The sequence below is a fragment of the Protopterus annectens genome, chromosome 17.part0 (assembly GCF_019279795.1).
Source record: "Protopterus annectens isolate FY-2018-M chromosome 17.part0, PAN1.0, whole genome shotgun sequence".
Lineage (NCBI taxonomy): Eukaryota > Metazoa > Chordata > Ceratodontiformes > Protopteridae > Protopterus > Protopterus annectens.
Window position 1 is genome coordinate 153,265,059 of NC_056751.1, and position 20,759 is coordinate 153,285,817.

Sequence of the window (20,759 nt, forward strand, 5' to 3'; positions counted from 1 at the left end):
ATGCAGAATAAGGTGAAGTCCCAAGACTGGAAAAACTCCCTTATCAGCCTCAACAAAAAGTTGAGATCCCTCATCAAATCCTCTAAAGCTAGCTATGAAATCAGAATTGCAGCAGATAATAAAGACAACCACAAGGCCTTCTATAGTTATGTAAGGAATCTCCACAGCAATACCCAGATTTGCTCTGAGCTACTGCACAATGGTATCTCCTATACTGAGCTAACATATATAGCCAATATACCGGCTGACAGATTCAGTGCCAACTTTACCCCACTCCCCCAAAGGACCAGTCACAATACCAGTAGGTTGCCAGGCACCCAGTATTACTGCCGTACAGGTTAAAACAGCACTGTCCAAGGCCAAGAATACAGCTTCTATGGTACCTAACAATATCCCTGGCTGTGTTCTACATGAACTACAGAGTGAACTGGCACCTCACCTGTTTGCCCTGTTCAGTCATGGCCTCACCTCAGGCTTTGTCCCTACCGAATGGCGCACTGCTACAGTCATCCCTTTCCACAAAGGAGGAGCGACTACAGACCCTGGGAACTATCGCCTCATTAGCCTGACAAGTCTGATATGCAAAGCTATGGAATGCATCATCATGGACCTAACAAACAAGGATATAGGGAATCTCCAAACTCTGGATCCCACACAGTTTGGTTTTGTGAAGGGAAGACATGCCTGCTCAACTTGGTCAACTTCTTTAAGTCAGTCACCAGAGCTGTGAATGAAGGCAAGGTGGTTCATACAGCCCACCTTGATCTGGCCAAGGCCTTTGATACCATTCTCCCCTCAGGAGTCATAGAAAGCTCACTAAGCTAGGCATCAACACCTATATCACTAGGTGGGTTGTAAACTGGCTCACAGATAGAACCCACAGTGTGAAAATAGCTGACTCCAAGTCAGACTGCTGACCAGTCACAAGTGGAGTCCCACAGGGATCGGTCCAGGGTATTCTCCTGTTTGGTATCTACCTCTCAGAAGTCCAGGCTAACACGAAGGGACTCTGGCTGACAAATTTCGCAGACAATTGCAAGCTAGGAGCCATTATTAACTCCCCGAGTGATGTTGACATTCTACAGAAAGGTCTCACTGAGACCAACGACTGGTGTCAGAACCATGGCCTTAAGCTCAATGCCAAAAAATGTGTCATCATCCCCTTTGGGAAACCCCCCCTTGCTAAGAATTACCACATCGATGGTAGTCCACTGAACACAGAAGGCATTATAAGAGATCTGGGAACACAGGTTAACAGCAACCTCTCTTTTGACCACCACATTGCCACTGTGGTCAGAAAGTCCTTCTATGTGGCACATCTCATTACTAAGGGCTTTGCATCCAGGAAGAAGGAGGTCATTGTCTCCCTCTACTCTTCACACAAAAATACCACACAAAGAGGATCCTAGACCTTAAAGACTTGTCCTATATGGACAAACTCAAAAAACTCCAACTATTCTCTGTCTCATATCACCTACATAAAGGCAATCTCTGCTTGACTTACAAAGCCATGTCTGACCCAGCTCTGTTAGAAATGCTACATCTAAAGAATCCCAATCCCTCCGCACCACACACCCCAGAGACCTCAACCTCATTACCACAATCAACAGAACATGCTGGCGGGACAGGTTCATAACCCAGAAACTGCCCATGCTATGGAAAAGACTTCCCATACATGTCAAACAGAGCACCTCACTGACCCTCTTCAAGGGAAGTCTTGATGAGTGGATGGGAAATAGAAAGTTCAGCTCCAGGGATCCCTCCAGTGGCTCTACTTGATAGAGCCACTGGTAACTAACGTCAGGCGGCACAATGCCAGGGCACTTCTATGGGCTAGGCTTGTAAAGGCTCCTGGGCCATTAGCCTAGTACATACCTATGAACCTATAAATCTATAAATCATAAAGCCTGCAGGATTTGAGGTAGATCAATTAAGGTGAAAGCATCTTTTGAAAATGACTGATTTGTTAAATTACTGGCAATATTAAAATACAAAACAAATTTTTAAATTTGATATAAGTAATCACCAAAATGGCGTGTGACCAAGAGAAGTAGCTAGATAAGCAGAATGAGTCTTGTTTGGTAACAGGTCTGGTTTGTACTTTCCTCACTGCCAACATTTCCGGCCCCAGTGACTCAGAATTACATTGCAGGACAGAATTTTATACCTATCATTTTGTTAAGGTTTTCTTCTTACAGAAAATAAGCATAAAAAATGCTCATAATTTCTCTGATGCTCAGTTATGTGTAACTGCTCACTGTCTGTGTTAGGCAGATAGCAGCGACAGAGAGACATATAGTAAGTGAATGCACAGTTTCTTCTGATATGGTTGTTGTACAGCCACATTAGCTATGAATTGCTGTTACATAAAATACCAACACATACACAATGAATACAGAGAAGAGCCTCTGCTTGAGTACTGTTCAAGTCATACAAGTGACAGGATAATAACAGCTCTTATGTGGGACTTGAACCCAAGACCTCCAGCATACTGTGCTGGTGTCACTGTCATTGAACACATATGTGTTGAGTCATATTCTGGTATTAGTGTAAGTAACAATCTTTTGAAGTTAGATGTAAACTCAATATGTTTTACAATACTGAATGATACAGTTTTTGATTCAAAACGTGTGTTGTTTTAAATGTTATTTTAATGATAAAGACAGACCCCTGAAACATTTTCTCAGAGATGAAATTGTCTGCCATGACATTATGAAATACTGAACCCAGAATGCCTCACTACCTAAATTAATGTGAAAGTCATTGTATTTCCATGCTGAATACATCAATAGTCATTTATTGATTCATAGAAAGACAAGTTGTCAACTAGCTCTTGCAGCTGGAACACCACACATTGAAAATTAACAAACGTTGCAGCCTCTCTGAAGTAGTCATTTTGGGACTCAAGACAGACAAGAGAATTGTTTGTTTGTCCTTAATGCTAAGATTGACATTGCAAATATTAATTACATAGCCTAGTATTAATGGATGGTCACTACATGCTAAAAGTGGAAGTTTGTCATTAAATAATTTTCTTGTATGTAGTACGTCTGCAAAATACATGACAAAGATGATTGTAGCTTATGTATGGAGTGCTTCTAGAACAAGACGAGTAAAAATATGGCCTTTGCTTGAACCATAGTGTGACATCATATACCCTGTAAAGGTTATAGGTGATGTTATATATTGCACCTTGGTCCAGAGGAGTATCATGCCACTTTACTGCAACTAGATGTGTTTACTCATAGTCCGCTAAATCCTAACGATGCTGCCTGAAAAGACATGTGTAATGTCAGATTTATCTATGACTGTTGAAACTCTGAAGCCTAAAACCGAAGAAAGGGAAGGCTGGATCTGTATGTCTATGCCTAATGTGCTGACAGTCTCACAGACATAGATGTAGCCTAATAGTTTTGGGTAGGAGTAGATAAGGTTTTTGTAACATTACACAGAGTCGGGTGTATAAAAAAAGGTATCATGGGTGCAGATCTGGAGTGTTACTGTGAAAGTTAATCCATCAGAGTACAGTAGTCAAATTTTGGTTACCAATTACCTTTGATTGTGATGAACCGTTACTGCTCTAGGTGTAAACTGCTTGCATTGCTGCATGCTAATTCCTCCTCAGTATGCATGCTCTGTTTGGTGGTATCTGCTTGAAGATTTGAAGAATACAGTAGCCAAGAAATGCATCAATCATAATGGGGTGTCCAAAAATACAGAAGAAAAATAGTTATGTGTAATCAGTCACTCACTCACTGTTTCAACATGGCTACATTTCAAGTCTCAGAGCCATATTATCCCTGGATGTATAGTAAGAAAGAGACATTTTAGAATCTGCTTGTCCTGGTCATAGCATATTCATTTATGACCTCCCTGCTTGGTGAATTTGGTAAAACAAATGTCCTCACCTTCTTTAAGTACTCTTCAAGCTAGGCAAGTACCTGATGCATAAAGGCTGGTGGAAAACTACACTACTGAAACTGGTGCATTGCCACAGATGTGCCAAAGATTCCTGAATTTTTAGCAATACAGTACTTGATGAAAAATGCAAAGCTTGCCCTGTGTTGAGAAAGGCAAGATCAGCTATCTACAGATACCTAATTCAAACCTTGAAGGATCAAAAATGAAGTAATGGTTATACACCGACAATTAATTAAAGGCTAAAGTTTGGCTATGAAGAATATCATGGTCTGTGGAAAAGGATGATAGTAAACAGTTTAAGTAATTAGTTGAGTAACACACAGTTCCACTAATATGCTGGTATCTGACTACTCATCTCTGAGGATTTATCTTAACTCTTTAGTATCAGAACTATGTCTGATAAGGAAAGTATCTCAAACTAGGTGTTTACATCTGATTCAAACAATATCATTTCTGCTGTGGTCAAGTCAAATATCATTATCAATCCAGAGGAATAAATCCTGGAAAATGTAACATATAAATATAGTTAGCAGCTGGCAAATAAAATATAAAAAAATACTGCAAAGTATTAAATAATGTTGAGTTTCATATATGTGTATATACAAAATATTCCAACTAGCATCCAAAGCAAAGAGTAAAAAAGTCACACAGACAAACCAATTAATAAAAACTACAAGAAAAGCCTAATCAAGCTTGAGTACTCACTGTGTGATACCGTAAACCTCTTGTAATAGATGCCCATGAGATATACACAAATGACACCTTTAGAAACGCAGGGTCTATAACCCAGCTGATGTCCATAATCATTAAGGTGTCTGCAAAATATTCCAACTAGCATCCAAAGCAAAGAGTAAAAAGGTCACACAGCAAACCAATTTGTAAAAATTACAAGAAAAATCTAGCTTACCTAGAGTTTTCAATGAGTGATACCTTAAACTTCTGTGACAGAGTTCCATGGGATATGTGCAAATAGCCCCTTAAGGACATCAAGTGTTTAAGAAATATAACTTATGAATGTCCATGACTTTTAACTTTTTCTTTTTAAGTCTTTGTAGATACATTATTTACCAACCTGAAAACTGCCCTACACTCAAAGACCTAGTTGAGGTAAATACTAACTGCCGAACCTTAAGATAATCCGAGAAACTTTTACTAAAAGTCACTAAAGCCAACAACACCTCTGGGATTCCCTATTCTCCAACAAAATATCTAAAACCTGGAACACAATCCCACAACATGTTCTAAACAACACAAATACTCCCAAATTCAAGCCACTCCTTAAGGAACACCTCACCAATCACTGGCTCTGTTCCTGCACATCTCCTGGCTAACTATGCCAGCATCCCCTTTTCTATCCTCTCCTATGCACATCCCTTACTCAGCTTGAATAGCTAGGATGATGTCATATTATTTATATGGTGACTTCATACTGAATTTGGAAAAATGTAAATGACAAATGTATTTGCTTTGTTCTCTCATTACTTTTAACTATGGTAAATTGTTTTTCTTCACCCAGTACATACTCACCTTATGTAACACCTATGTTGTTCTCTTGCTCATTTCTAACAGCTATGATGCCACCATATAGCTCATGTTGGGACTACATAATGAACTTGTTGACATGTAAATTTAAAATGCTTATTTTTTATTTTTTTGCTTTTTCTTGATTATTTTTATGTATGTTGACTGTTCATACAATGACTAGAACTACATGTTCTTTCTCACTCATTTTATACCTCTGTATTCAATTACTGTATTATGGAGCTTTTCTCCCCGGGTCTCCACAGAAAATGGACTACTGGCCCAGTCGCATGCTACCCAGTAAACAAATGTAAAATAAAATACATAAAAATAAACATTTAGGCCAAGAAAAAGTTAAATGTCATGTCATGGACATTCATAAGTTCATCATCATTTTCTTTCGGCTGTTCCCATTTGGGGTCGCCACAGCGGATCATCTGTTTCCATTTCTTCCTGTCTTCTGGATCTTGCTCTTTCACACCAACCGCCTGCTTGTCCTCTCTCACCACATCCATAAACCCTATCTTAGGCCTTCCTCTTTTCCTCTTACCTGGCAGCTCCATCCTTAGCATTCTTTTCCCAGTATACCCAGCGTCCCTCTTCAGCACATGTCCAAACCAATGCAATTTCACCTCTCTTGCTTTGTCTCCAAACTGTCCAACCTGAGCTGACCCTCTAATGTACTGATTCCTAATCCTGTCCATCCTAGTCACACCCAGTGCAAATCTTAACATCTTTAACTCTGCCACATCCAGCCCTGACTCCTGCCTTTTTGTCAATGCCACCGTCTCCAGCCCATATAACATAGCTGGCATCACTACCCTCTTGCAGACCTTCACTTTCACTCTTACTGGTACCCGTCTGTCACAAATCACTCCTGACACTCTTCTCCACCCATTTCACCCTGCCTGTACTCTCTTCTTCACCTCTCTTCCACACTCACCATTACTCTGAACTGTTGATCACAAGTACTTAAACTCATCCACCTTTACCAACTCTACTCCCTGCATCCTCACCATTCCTCTACCCTCCCTCTCATTTACACACATATATTCTGTTTTAGTCCTGCTGACCTTCATTCCTCTCCTCTCTAAAGCATATCTCCACCTCTCCAGGGTCTCCTCAACCAGGTGCCTACTCTCACTACAGATCACAATGTCATCTGCAAACATCATAGTCCACGGGGCCTCCTGTCTGATCTCATCTGCCAACCTGTCTATCACCACTGCAAATAAGAAAGGGCTCAGAGCTGATCCTTGATGTAATCCCACCACCACCTTAAACGTATCTGTCACTCCCATCGCAGTCCTCACCAATGTCACACTACCCTCGTACATATCCTGTACCACTCTTACATACTTCTCTGTCACTCCCCACTTCCTCATACAGTACCACAACTCCTCTCTAGGCACCCTGTCATATGCTTTCTCTAAGTCCACAAAGACACAGTGCAACTCCTTCTGACCTTCTCTGTATTTCTCCAACACTTTCAGAGCAAACATTGCATCTGTAGTGCACTTTCCTGACATGAAACCATACTGCTGATCACTAATCATCACCTCCCTTATTAACCTAGCTTCCTCTACTCTTTCCCATAACTTCAAGCTGTGACTGATCAACTATGGACATTCATAAGCTATATTGCCGAAACACTTGATGTCCTTAATGGGTCATTTGCATATATCCCATGGAACTCTATCACAGAAGGTTTAAGGTATCACACAGTGATAACTCTAGCTTGGCTAGGTTTTTCTTGTAGTTTTTAATTGGTTTGTCTATGTGACCTTTTTACTCTTTGCTTTGGATGTTGGGATATTTTGCGACACCTTAATGGTTATGGACTCTGTATTTCTAAAGTATAGCCAAACATTCCACTTATGCTCTGCTGACAAGGCTATAAGAAGGCTGAAACATGATGTCTAGAGCTAGTGGGGTTTGGCTTTATTGGCCTGAATGTATCTACAAAGACTTAAAAAAAAATGTTATTAAAAGTCATGGACATTCATAAACCATATTGCTGAAACACTTGATGTCCTTAAGGGCTCATTTGTATATATCCCATGTGCCTGTATTACAGGAGGTTTAAGGTATCACACAGTAAAAAGTCTATCTTGGCTAGTTTTTTTCTTGTAGTTTATATAATACATATATATATATACGTATATATATATCAAATCTCACAGATATATGGGTGCAGATTCACTCAGCTACTCAATGGCAAGGCTTCCCAGCTTAACCCCTTAGCTGATATAACCTCATATGAAACATTAAATGAATACAATTCAGTGATTAACTTCTCAGAATGTTCACTATGTGCAATCCCCCTCTGCTCCTGCTGCTTATTATAAAAACAGTCCCCTACCTGATATCCATTTCTCCACTTCTTAACTGTTATTTTTATCCCTAACATAGAAACTTCTTGCAGACAAAAGATCATATTTCCATCTGCTGATAATCTCTCACCCCAATACTTTCCTCAGAAGCAACTGCATGTGCAATCTCCATCATCTTCAACCATTCAGTCACTGAATCGTATCTTCCTAAAATCTGAAAATCATATGTATTGGAACAACAACAGAGGGTTTTCATATTTTAAGAAAATAAGACACAGTTCATAAGTAAGTACTAGTGTAACTGCCTTTGAAGGTCTCTTTAAACCTAGCCAATTCCCTGTCAAAGGTAAGAATCAAACTCTGTACCTAGTGTCTGTGAAGTAAATACTTTAATCATCACGCCAAACCCCAGTGATTGAATGGTTGAACAGTATGGAAATGGGATATGCAAATGAATTTGAAAAAAAACTTCCATTCATTTAACCTTCCTTCAGAAGTGCATTCAATATGCAGTTCATTTTTCATCCAATGTGTAATCCTATTGCCAGGACTCAGCCTGGTTTCCGTCTTGTCAGTCATAAATTCTTCCTTTTGTTATCCTGTGTAACTCTTCTAGATAAATGCGGTAAATGCTGCTTAAAGACATAGTAATTTAAGGGCTTTATTAGGCAGGGTTATTAATGGTCTTAGTAATGACTTCATATTGCAGTTTTAAGAGCCATAATTCCAAGTCCCAGAATTATAAAAGTAAAACTAAAACTACAGGAAAACAAGGAATGTCAACAACTATTATTCTCCTTTAAAGTTTTTTTTTTGAAGTGGGCAACCCTCTGTGTACATTCTAATGTTGGCTGCATCCCTACGCTCCCACTTCTAATATAAACCAATGCGGAGATCACCATACCTTGGATAAAAGGGAATACTCTGAGACACATTGACCTCAGAATGTGTATAAATCTGCATTTACCAACATTCAGTCTCACTATTTTGGGATTTGCACTTATGTCTCAGAACTTAAGGCTGATACTCTTAGTAGTGACTGTATGCACATTGTCAGTCTAGGAACTTATTAACTCATAAACACTTAGGCAATATTTCAGTTTAGGTAAAATAAGGACAGCTCCTAATTTTGTAGTATTTTTTTTTTATTTTACTACAGCCACTGCCACGTTAAACTAAGTACTCTTATATTTCCCACATTAGATACTCACGCATCTTCTCCAGCTATTCCAGTTCCAGAATTGCTAATCAATTATGAATCATCACCCTATTCAAAGCAGTACCTGGCCCTGTTTATGGTTTAGCTTTTGTGTATATACAGATACCTTTTTGCATTCAGATCATTACAACTCTTGTAGGAATCAGGAAAGCAGATTACAAAGAATTGTCTGACACAGCGACACTCTGTAGTGGAGTACATATTCATATAATTCTATCTTTATATGACATAAATAATGCACCATGCTAAATCTTCTCTGCCTAACATAATTTGTGACCATATGTTTAAAAGCAATGCTGTATAAAAATCACATATTCCATGCATAACTACAATACACTTTGCCTTTTCTCTCTCTCTCATAGTTTCTGTAGATATTCTCTTAAACCCAGGACCTATGTCCTAAATTATTACTAGAGGACCCATATATTATGGGACTAAATTTTACATACATTAATGGTAAATGTATAAGGGACACAGCTAATGCCATTAATTGATGGCTGCCTTTTACCAGCTGTCAGACCTATAACCAGTGTTTAAACTTTGGCTGAAACCAACAGATGTTGAAATCATAGATCACATAAATGGGCTGATGCATTGGCTTCACTACATAATAATTAAATCTTCTGATGTCTTTTAGAGCTTCAAATACATGGATCACTCCACTGCAAATCTCTAACAGCCATTGGCAGCATTAATGCTGACCAGCTACCCACCATTGTCTGTATCTATATTCTCCTATGTTCTGCTATCAAGGATGAACCCACACCTTTCTGTAACTGTATTTATACACCGTTACAGTAAATTTTCAAAATTCTTTTAGTTTTGTGTTTACTGACCTACCCTCCAAATAATCTGTAGTTCTTCTAATAATTTATCATACTTCTCTGATAAATATGTTGTGCTAAATGTATCTGCTATTTGTAGTTCTTTGCCTGGTCTGTAGATCACATTCAGATTATTCTTTTGTATATTAGGTAACGTCATCTGCAGTCCAGAAACTGCTTTGCAGAATGACTTTATGAAAATGTTTTCATGGCTTTAGGGTCTGTTTCTATCTTATTTATCCATACACTATTACTAACATTTCCTTTTGTTAGTACAATCCTGGCCGGTATCTACCTGTAACACAACTGCCTTATTCACATCACAGTATTTTAATGTTGCAACAACTGTAACTAGCTGCTTGGACATTTTAAAAATGTATTACTGATCATTCTCCATTGTCCAGCTATTGTTTGCTATAATATCTTCCTGGTTAGCTCAGACATTTTAGGTAAGAACTTTATAGAATAATGCATTATTCCTAAGAACCTCTAAAATACTTGATTACTTGTTTTATTGCCTTGACATTTGTACAGCTGTTCTAACACATTCTGCATCAAGTTTCTGACCCTCTGACATTAGAATATGATTCACGTATTTCAGACTTGTCATATTTTATATTTACTCTTTCTTAATTTGAAATAATGATGCTTTAATCTTTTTTAACAATGATATAATTCCCTTGACATGCTCTTCTTGTGTCAGACCTCTCACAATTACATAATGAATTAGGTTCAGAACACTTTCTAAGCATTTGGTTCCTGTGTTATAGCTCTGTGGATTACTCCTTGTATTGGAGCTCAATATCTTCCTAATGGCATGTGAACATAATTTGGAGTTTACTTCATCTAGCCTTATATGCCAGAACCCCTGTTTTGCATCAAGAACAAAAAATAAATTGGCATTTGGTATTCCCGACATCACTCTTCAGCTGTAAGCAATGAGTGGAGCTCTCTTTGTAATCAATTTTATTCAGATATTGTGGATCAGTGCAAATGTGAATTGTGCCATTTTTCATATCTATGACCATACTATTTTCCCACTGTGTTGATTCTAATTGTTTTTTAATGACAACTAAGCTTGCTACTTCACAGATGTACATGTTTATTTCTGGAAGCATATATTGTTGACATACCATTACATTTTATTTGGATGTGATATGTTTCTGGCAAATCTACTATGCTTGTAGATAAATCAGCAAAGTCATGTAGGATATCATCATTATGGTTGTGAGCAGTATCAGTAACTGTTGGACCAGCTTTGAACATGTGAAATATTTGTTTTTACTCTGTGAAATGATTTTGCTATTCCTAGTTTTTCATAGGACAGAAGTCCCACAATGTTGGGATAACTAACTTCTTTAACTATTGCTGCTTACAAAAGAATTTTTATTTATTTATTTTTTATTTTAAATTCACATATCAGAAGTTTCTGTCTCAGTGGCAGCAGCCAGTGGCTGGCATATATTAACAATGTACACACAGCTCACTCTTCAGACCCATATAGCATCACATTGGAGGGTATCTTGAAGCAAAATATTAGACTCTGCTCCTGTGTCCAACTTGCATTCTAAATTATGTCTATTAATTATCATTATTCCTTTTCAAGATTCTGACTAGTACACTTGTCTCATCACTTCAGATGCCACAGAAGCCTTTTCTGCTTTCACACTGTCACCTTTCACTTCACTAGTACTCATAAACAGATAATTTTCATTTGTTCTATCAATCTACATGTAAATCCTTTTAAGCATGCATTTATTCCATTTATACATCTTTTCAAAATAGCCATTTCAAGCATAGCTTCTGCAAGAGTGATTTGGCATAGGACAGCTCTTCCTCTCATGCTTATAGCAACACCTAATCCAGGAAGTATGAATTAAAATTGCATATTCTTTTCTTTGACTTCCATTGTGGATTGCCAAATGTCTGTTACTTTTTATATCTGTTACTCTTGCATCAACGCCTAACTTTATTTCTCATTTTGGACTTTTTATCTGACTCATTTGTCTCAGTTTATTATTTTAATGGTGAGCCAGTTGTCATGATGTTCACCTATAGTTATGCAGTCAAACTGGCAGGCAGTGTCAATAATGTCAGAATACACCAGCTTTTCCAGGAAAACAGCAATTTTAATATTGTACAAAATGGAGCACAGTAAGAATGATGTTTGTAGTTCACTCATTATGAATATACTACCAAGTGAAAAAAAAGGCAATGTTTGTCATGGAAACACTCAGCATGTTTTTCAAAGGACCCCCACAGAGACACAGAGAGAACATGCAAAGTCCAGACACTCTTCAGAGATCAAGATCAAACCGTGTACCTTGTGTATGTAAGGCATAGGCCTTAACTATTATGCCAACTGCTCTCTCTTTACCACACCACAAATTATAAATTATAAACAGTGTAATGGGGAACACTAGCTATGAAGGTCAATGATATAGTATTAGGTGAGGTGAGCCCTGATTGCTTCACATTCGTTTTTGCCCCTCACAGAATCTCAACTCTATTGCTTAGTAAAAAAATGGAAAAATGCATTTCCAAGTCACTATCAACAATCTTCATTTTGATGCAGAAGGCCAGTAATGCACTCATTTTATTTACCTCTTTTCCATTCTCAGTTGTATTGATGTAGTCAAAATCAGCTATTAGAATAGCAACTAAGTATGTTGACATTTTTGGAGTTGTGCCAAATGAAGTGACAGTCCAGTTAGTTCCACTCTCATCTTCTCTAATTGACACACCTAGGAAGCAAAAATAACAGAAACATCACTCAAAGAACAAAAAGAATCACAAATCAGTTTGTAATATATCTGTTCTGTTTTGCAACATATTCCAGTTTTGTTTTCATTACATCATTTACACTGTCTAGTAAATGCATCATAGTAATGTATGATACAGTATATTCCTCTGATTACTTTGAAGTGTTTTACGCTATATGTGAGCATGAGCTTAAGCTATGTTAAAAACTGGACCTTATTCTACTTAACATTTTTTTGGGGCAATGTATGTTACTGGGCGAAGGTAAAAAGCATCTATATCACATAATCGAAGCTTCAAAACATCGAATCTGACATGGACGAGACCATATCACTGATGTTTTGCAACGTCGAATCTGTAAAACAAAAAACCCAAAAAACAAGAAAATAACTTAGCTAAAAGTTTCAAGCAGGGGGCAAGCACCCCCTGCTACTTAAATATACCAACTCCACGATCACGCTACAGTGCAGTAATGGGAAAGCTTCCCTTACGGAGATTTCTGTTAAAACGTTTGATGTTTCAAAACTTCGATGATATGGTGCTGACCATATCAGTTTTGAAACTTTGACGAAGCAATATAGACCCAGGTTGTTGTTGTATAATGCAGTTAAGAAATTGTGGACTGGGAGTATGTTTCTTTGGAGAGAGGGGACTGGAGACGCTGAGGGAAGCAGCATTTGTAATAAGAATCAGTGCAATGCAGCTGCAGTGCAGAAGTCCTATAATGTATTAGTTTTGGGTTTATTGATTTCTTCTGTTTCTTTTGTTCCATCTACTTTTACGTATTAAGGCATAGTTAATGTAAGCTGTGAATATGGGGAGGTCACTTAAGTGATCGGACTATAAGCATCCCAATTGAACCACAACATTCAGTGTTGGAGCAGTTGCTAAGCTGTATTAAACCGAACTGTATTTATGTAAGGTACCTTATGGGGAAATGACTAACTGGGGACAAAAAGATGCAAGGAATCAATTCAGTTAGGGAGCTATGTTTGCTGTGTGGGGATTCAACGTATGTTATTTTGTTACGTTAGAAATAAGCACTTACTGAAGTTTAAAGTAGCTTGTAAAAGTATAATTCATTTAACAGATTATGTCTTTTCTACATATGAACTGGGAAATTGTTGCTGGAAGCTGAATCTGTACTGAGAAGCCAAGCTGCACACGTTCATTGTAGCAATCCTGCACATAGTCATTTTTGATCTTCTTTTATTTCTCCTTCATTTATTCATTAAGTGCTATTTGAAGAAGACATATTGAAACAAAACACAATTCAAGGACCACGAGGGATGGGGGGAGGGAGTGAAGTGATAAAGGTCCTTAAAAGTGAGTAATGACATTCAATATAAAAGCAGTGGTTAAGATGAATTAACTTTAGTCAAGTTGTGTACTTTGTATGATTTATAGCAAAATGTATGTGCCTGCAAGGAAGCTGAAATTATATAATTCAATTAGGAAATGTTCCCATTGTTAGGTGAGCATCAGGAGCTTGTTTCAGTGGCGTATGTGAAACAAGAATATGCTGAACTTAAAACAGCCTGTTAAAATGTATTATTGCAAATTTGTTATCATTAGGATGACCATCTCATCCCTGCCTTCACACTTTATTAGAGCTAATTGATTAAAGTAGGTAATAAGGCATGAGCCAAATGTGCATGGTACAGATATTATTGTATGCCCAGGGGTGTTGTGAGGAATAACGATTTATCCCTGGGGGTCTAGTGGATAGGATTTGGAACTTTCACCTACCATGGCTTGGATTCAATTCCTGGTCAAGGAATTTCAAATTATTTTTTTTTTTTGTGGGGTTGGCATAAAGTAGTTACGGTGTTTGTTTACCTTACAGACACAAGGTAAAGAGTTGATTCTCACATTTAAGGGAAATTGGCTAGGCTAACACTACAAAATAGCTCAAATCAATTTTAGAAAATGAATGAATCTGGAGGCGATAACTAATTTGTCAACAGAACAGTGTCTCATTAATTGCATATATGGCTTTCCAGGCAACACAGCCTCAGAAATACTCAGAAATACTCATGGGAGTAATCAGTTTGAGGGCATCTCCAAGAATTAAAGGCATATATGCAAGCAATAATGTTACCCACAATCATTTTTAAGTTGATTTTGCTGATGATATAATTGTTGCACCCTGAAAATATTCGCAAAAGGTAATCAAGTTGGTGGCAACTGCCAAGAAATAAAAAAAAAAAAAAAAATACATAAGTAGTAATGCTCCACAACTCCAATATTTTTTACTTAGTTTAGCTGACTGTGTGCTTGCTGTGTTCAATTAATTGGGTTTCTATGGTAATGTGTGTTTTATTTCTATTTTGATATGTATTTGGCATTCATGCCTGTTCTACTTGTGTGTTGTGTAGCTTCAGATTTATCTCTTAGGTCAAATAATGCCTGGTAAATTATTTCTTTTTGTGTGTGTGTGTGTGTGTGTGTGTGTGTGTGTGTGTGTGTGTGTACCATAAATTGATATTGAGGAAGTATGGATTTCTGAGTCAGTATGAGCTCCAGGGGGCCTGTCCTAACATATTCCCATGCATAGAACATATTTGATTCAGGGGTAACTAACAACTTGACTGTTCAGTTTTCCTTGTCTATTTTGTATGTTTTGCTAAGACATGTTAAGTACAACAATTGTACATATATTTGCTTACATATTCAAGGCATATGTTTGGTTGGTATTTTAAAAAAATGGGGCATCTAGATGTCTTACATTTTTGCTAGGAATTTAACTGTTTACTGCATTTACTGGAATTATTTTTGGAGAAATCTGTTATGTATGTGTATAAGTGAAATAATCGGATATAAGTCATAATACAGATTTTTAATGTGGTCCTTTAAGTCAGTAAATAGAAAGATATGTATTCAGAAAATCAGGACATTGCTCACACGTCATCATTTCTTTCTCATCATTCATTTTTTATTAAAATAAATTGCACTTGTTCTTCCAATAACCCCCCCCCCCTTTTCAAGGTGTTCCTCAGAGTTTTGTTTTGGTTCCTTTGCTGTTCTCCATTTACAGTAATAAATAGTCTTCAGGCATTCCCAGTCTTCCAGTTATTCTCTTGTGTCGATTACATGCTCATCTATAGCTATAATTCTTTATCTCTTAATATCAATATGCTTTTTCAACAAGATTTACTCTCTAGCCAACAGGGTCAGTGGAATGAAACTTCTTAATCAAACACAAACTAAGGTAATAATAACTGTTTCCTCTCAAAAGCTTTAGGCCCCTCCTTCTTCTTTTCTCATTCATGACCATTTGAATAACCCACTAACAATTTCTTTTTTTTTAAACACTTGCTTTTTTTAGCTTGATCAAAATCTAAACTTTTAATTAAGTATTCAAAATAGTAAATCACAAATCCAAGAAACTTTTGCTCAGTGCTTGGGAGATACCTCACTTTTTTATCTTCTGTAGGTGGAGAAACTAAAGGGAAAGGATTTTAATGACTGATCTTGAATATACTCATCCTTTAATCTCCTCTGCTTCAAACAGAAAAAGTACCACATTCAAATTATATTTAATACAAATTGTGTTATTACTCTTACTCCTACATCTGAACATTATGCACTGTTCTAATAAAGGCAACTGACTTCTTTTTGATGTACTACTATTCATGCGCAACAATCTTAACTCCTTCACTTATCCTGCATGTCAATTTACCATTAGAGAAAGAACTTATAAACTTAGATCTTAATGCAGTTAAGCTCCTTCTCACCTTTATTCCTGCTCCTTCAAAAAATCCAGTGATTGTAGCTTTGCTATTAAGAGGCCTAAAACCTGACACTGTGCTCTACCTATCCTGAGAAACCATGACACTCACTTTCATGAAAAGACATACAGTCCATTTCTTTCAGCTTGCTGCATGCTATTGTATTACTTGACCTTTTTTCTCATTTTCCATCCTTTCTTCTTTACCCTTGACTTAATTTTAAATCAACAAATTTAATGAGGTAATCAGATTTTGTATTCATTTGCATATTCTTCTTTCCTTTTTCTTTACTTCTTATCCTTTTCGATTCCTACATGTTTTCTACTTTGTGCCTCTCCTTCCTTCCCCATTTCTATTTTTCTTCACTTTTCATTTTAACTCACTCTTTCACCATATTATTTCATTCCTTTTCACTTTTGTGATTTTTTTCATTTTTTTTTTCATTTTCTAATTTACTTCTGTTTTGCTGTGCTCCTTACCTATGTTTTTGTATTACTTCCTGCATAACTGAGTTATGTTTTATTCACTTTGTGTGCCCTTTGCACTTTTTATGTGGGATTGCAATTTGTTTTATTTCTTCAGATTCATGTGTTTGAAAATTATTCTTTACAATCTGCTATGATATAATAATATTTCTGGAGTGTATATTCTCAAGGCATTTCCTAAAATTGGGGCTTTTGGATCTGTACTATATACCCTGGTTTTCAAATAAAATAAATAAAATTCTGCATAGCCATATTATGTCTATATATCTATATCCCTAGCTATCTATAAATATCTATCTATATATATATATATATATATATATATATATATATATATATATATATATATATATATATATATATATATATATATATATGTGTGTGTGTGTGTGTGTGTATGTGTGTGTATATCTATATATTTTCCTCTGACACATTTGCTTAACTATGTCCAACAGCTAATATGACATTTATGATTTATGGTCTCTTTATCCTGGAAGAAACCATCTGAGATAAATGTCACAGCAGCTGTTCGACATAGTTAGGAATATGTGTCCGAATGTTAAACAGATGCATATATCATGATAGCTACACTACTGCTGTGTGTGCAGTATATCATGATAGCTACACTACTGCTGTGTGTGCAGTATATCATGATAGCTACACTACTGCTGTATGTGCAGTATATCATGATAGCTACACTACTGCTGTATGTGCAGTATATCATGATAGCTACACTACTGCTGTATGTGCAGTATATCATGATAGCTACACTACTGCTGTATGTGCAGTATATCATGATAGCTACACTACTGCTGTATGTGCAGTATATCATGATAGCTACACTACTGCTGTATGTGCAGTATATCATGATAGCTACACTACTGCTGTGTGTGCAGTATATCATGATAGCTACACTACTGCTGTGTGTGTGCAGTATATCATGATAGCTACACTACTGCTGTGTGTGCAGGCCTTCAGTCTTCTCCTCACATATTCGCACATCCATTTTCTGATAACCTGTTTTATACTGTACATGGTAAAAAGGATGCTGCAGCCTATTATGGCAGCCAGTTGGCATAGGGCATTAAAACCCATTCTGGGCATATTAATGATATAGTCCAAAATACAGACTGACACATTTATTCCTACCCTAATGGCATATCTACTGACAATTTAGAGAACATCAATTCATCTACTGGATGTCTTCAGGAGGTGGAAAAAACTTGAAGAACCTAAAGAAATCCCACATAAATGTAGGGAGGGCATGCAGATTCTGCCACTCATCCTTGATGAGAATCAAACCGTCAAACATGGTATACTTGACTTAATTTAGTCTGTTCATCATGACAATTCTTATTTGTGCTCCAATGTAAGAGTCTAAATTGTTTCTGAACCTATACAAAGTACTAGCATATTTTACTTGATGATGAAAGGCCAACCAAAATAGGGTCTTTTCTAACAGATAAAACAATTAAATATGAAGAGGTCATTAAGTGCAATGAATAGTAATATCAGGTCTCATCTTATACCTGTTATTCGTCTGTAGAGACAGCATGAATAAGCTAAGGTTATCTAATATCTTTGCATACCTCAGGTGGATAAAGTTAACTGCCATTTTTTTTTGGAGAACCTTCTCTACACTTTGTCTATCTTATTTGCCTGTACATAAGCCATAAAGTACAGCAAAGAGACTGACTATACTAACAATGCCTTATTAAGCTAATGAACAAAGGGACCAATACAGTTAGCATTTTACCTATAACAGCCACTAAGAAGTAATATTTTGCTGCATTCACTGCTCTAGATGGTTGGTTTACTACTACATTAGAATTTAATATTATTTTATTGAAATACAGTGTGATCTTTGAAAAAAAGTCCTAATGCATAACAGCTACTACTGCACTAAAATTGATGAATGTCTAGATAACAGAAATGGAAAATATAGGAGTATTAATCTCTTGTATGAAATGACAGAAAAATGGTTGACAAGCTATAGTTTCTTTAAAAAATACTTATTCATTGAAAAGTCTGGGCACTGATTGTCTGTGATTCATAGATATTTAGTGCAATGTACATCACAAATTATTACAGGTGGCCATAGGGTGCAGGGTGTAGGTGACTCAGAGACTTAAGTAGCATTGTCATGCAAGGGGAAACATAACATGGAATGCAGTGTATGCAAATGATTGGATAATGATATAGAAGTGAGGAATCCTATGCAAATGAGGTATATGGATCATGCAAAATATGGCATTAAACATAGTGGAGTGATTAAAATAACATAGAAAACATGAACATCACTCCACAGCTAAAATGCAATCTGAATAACAGAGTTGTATGCCTCAGTCATCAATGCCAGTGCAGAGGGTACTGTCAGTGCCTTACATATCATCACTTCATGGACCAACAAATAGGGAACCACTACTTTATAGATAGGGAGACTATCCATGATCTTGTCAAACTGTGTTTGTCAAGCAGAATCCAGGTGAAAGCAGAAATCCCACTGGACAGAAAGGTACGTGTAACACCATCTTAACAAGATGGACCTTCCACTGACTAACAGGGACATGCTAAGGATATTGTAGGCATCAGCCTCACATATCATACACCAGTTACTCAACATTATGCTACATCATGAGGAAGAGCAACTGTAGTTCCTCAGGAATGCATAAGAGAGACGCTACCATGTAGGGATTTTTCAGTATAGCTCATGTCCCTGATATCCTGCTGGTCATAGATTGCACATACTTTGTGATCAAAACCCCATCTGGTCCATGAGGACTGAGATACATCAAAAGGAATTCTTAACACCTGGGCATTACATTGAATGACTCTGTGTGGCACCCAGGCAATCCTTTTGATTTTCAAATAGAGCACATGATTGATCTGTGCAAAAGGTTCATAATGGGTGACTTTCCACACTGATCTTGTCAGTAGCTACATACATAGGCGGGGAAGTAAAGGGCATTATCCATACTTATCATGCACGAAGTGAGCAGACCACACATAATGATGTGACTATGGTGCATTGCAGGAGACTTTGGATATGCCTTGGCACCATGGTTTATGACCCCTATCTTCAACCCTAAGACCATGGTACAGATGGCATACAATACAGTCCACAGAAACATGGAATGGTGCAGATTGTGTGTTTGGATAATTTAAGAAGTGCTTCCTCAGTCTTAACAGATGAGGTGGAGTGCTGCAGTATGCACCTGAGACCTCTGTCAGAGTCGATGTAATGTGTGCCATATTGCATAATTTGGCATTGTGGAAACAGATTTTGCAGTAGGGAAACATTCCTATCAGTGACTTCTATACCAGTAGGACCAGCAGTTGGAAAAAATAAGTGTAGAATCGTGGTATCAATAGGCTGCAGTGGTATCACATGAGAAGCAGAGATAGATGTAATACATTGCTTTAATGGCAGAGATTTAATGTCTAGTCCAGAAGTGGACCACAGCACAGATTACACATAATAAACTAATTAATGCGCTATCACACCAAAGCAATGCAATGCAGTGCATGGACTGGCCATATTTTGTATCATACATAACTATATTCATGCAGGTTAGGGGGTGGGTAGGGTACAGTCATCAACACTTGCACAAGTTGGGGGACATAGTGACAGATAACAGCAACACTGTAATAGAGGGAGGGTCATGGAAGGTGAATTTGGTAGCCGTGTACTCTGGTAAGAGGTTGTGGGGAGTCAGAGATCACAACCTTGAGTGCTAGAGTTAAGCTGCCATGTTGAGATTAATGTTGATGTCCAATATTGTGACTTTCAGTATTAGTGATTGATATGGTCTACAGTGGGTAAGGCAGGAACTGCATGTTTGTGTGTGTGTGTGTGTGTGTGTGTGTGTGTGTATGTGCATGTGCATGTGTGTGTGTGTGTGTGTGTGTGTGTGTGTGTGTGTGTGTGTGTGTGTGTGTGTGTGTGTGTGTGTGTGTGTGTGTGT

The 20,759-nt window shown here is 37.3% G+C and overlaps 1 protein-coding gene across 1 annotated transcript in view; it reads right to left on the minus strand.

The window, feature by feature from the left end:
• LVRN (laeverin) overlaps nucleotides 1–20,759 on the minus strand; it is a 1,030,506-nt gene that overhangs the window by 688,499 nt on the left and 321,248 nt on the right. The window contains exon 3 of the mRNA XM_044059628.1: nucleotides 12,423–12,562. Within this exon, the coding sequence (XP_043915563.1) occupies nucleotides 12,423–12,562 (140 nt within the window). The remainder of the gene's footprint in view (nucleotides 1–12,422; nucleotides 12,563–20,759) is intronic.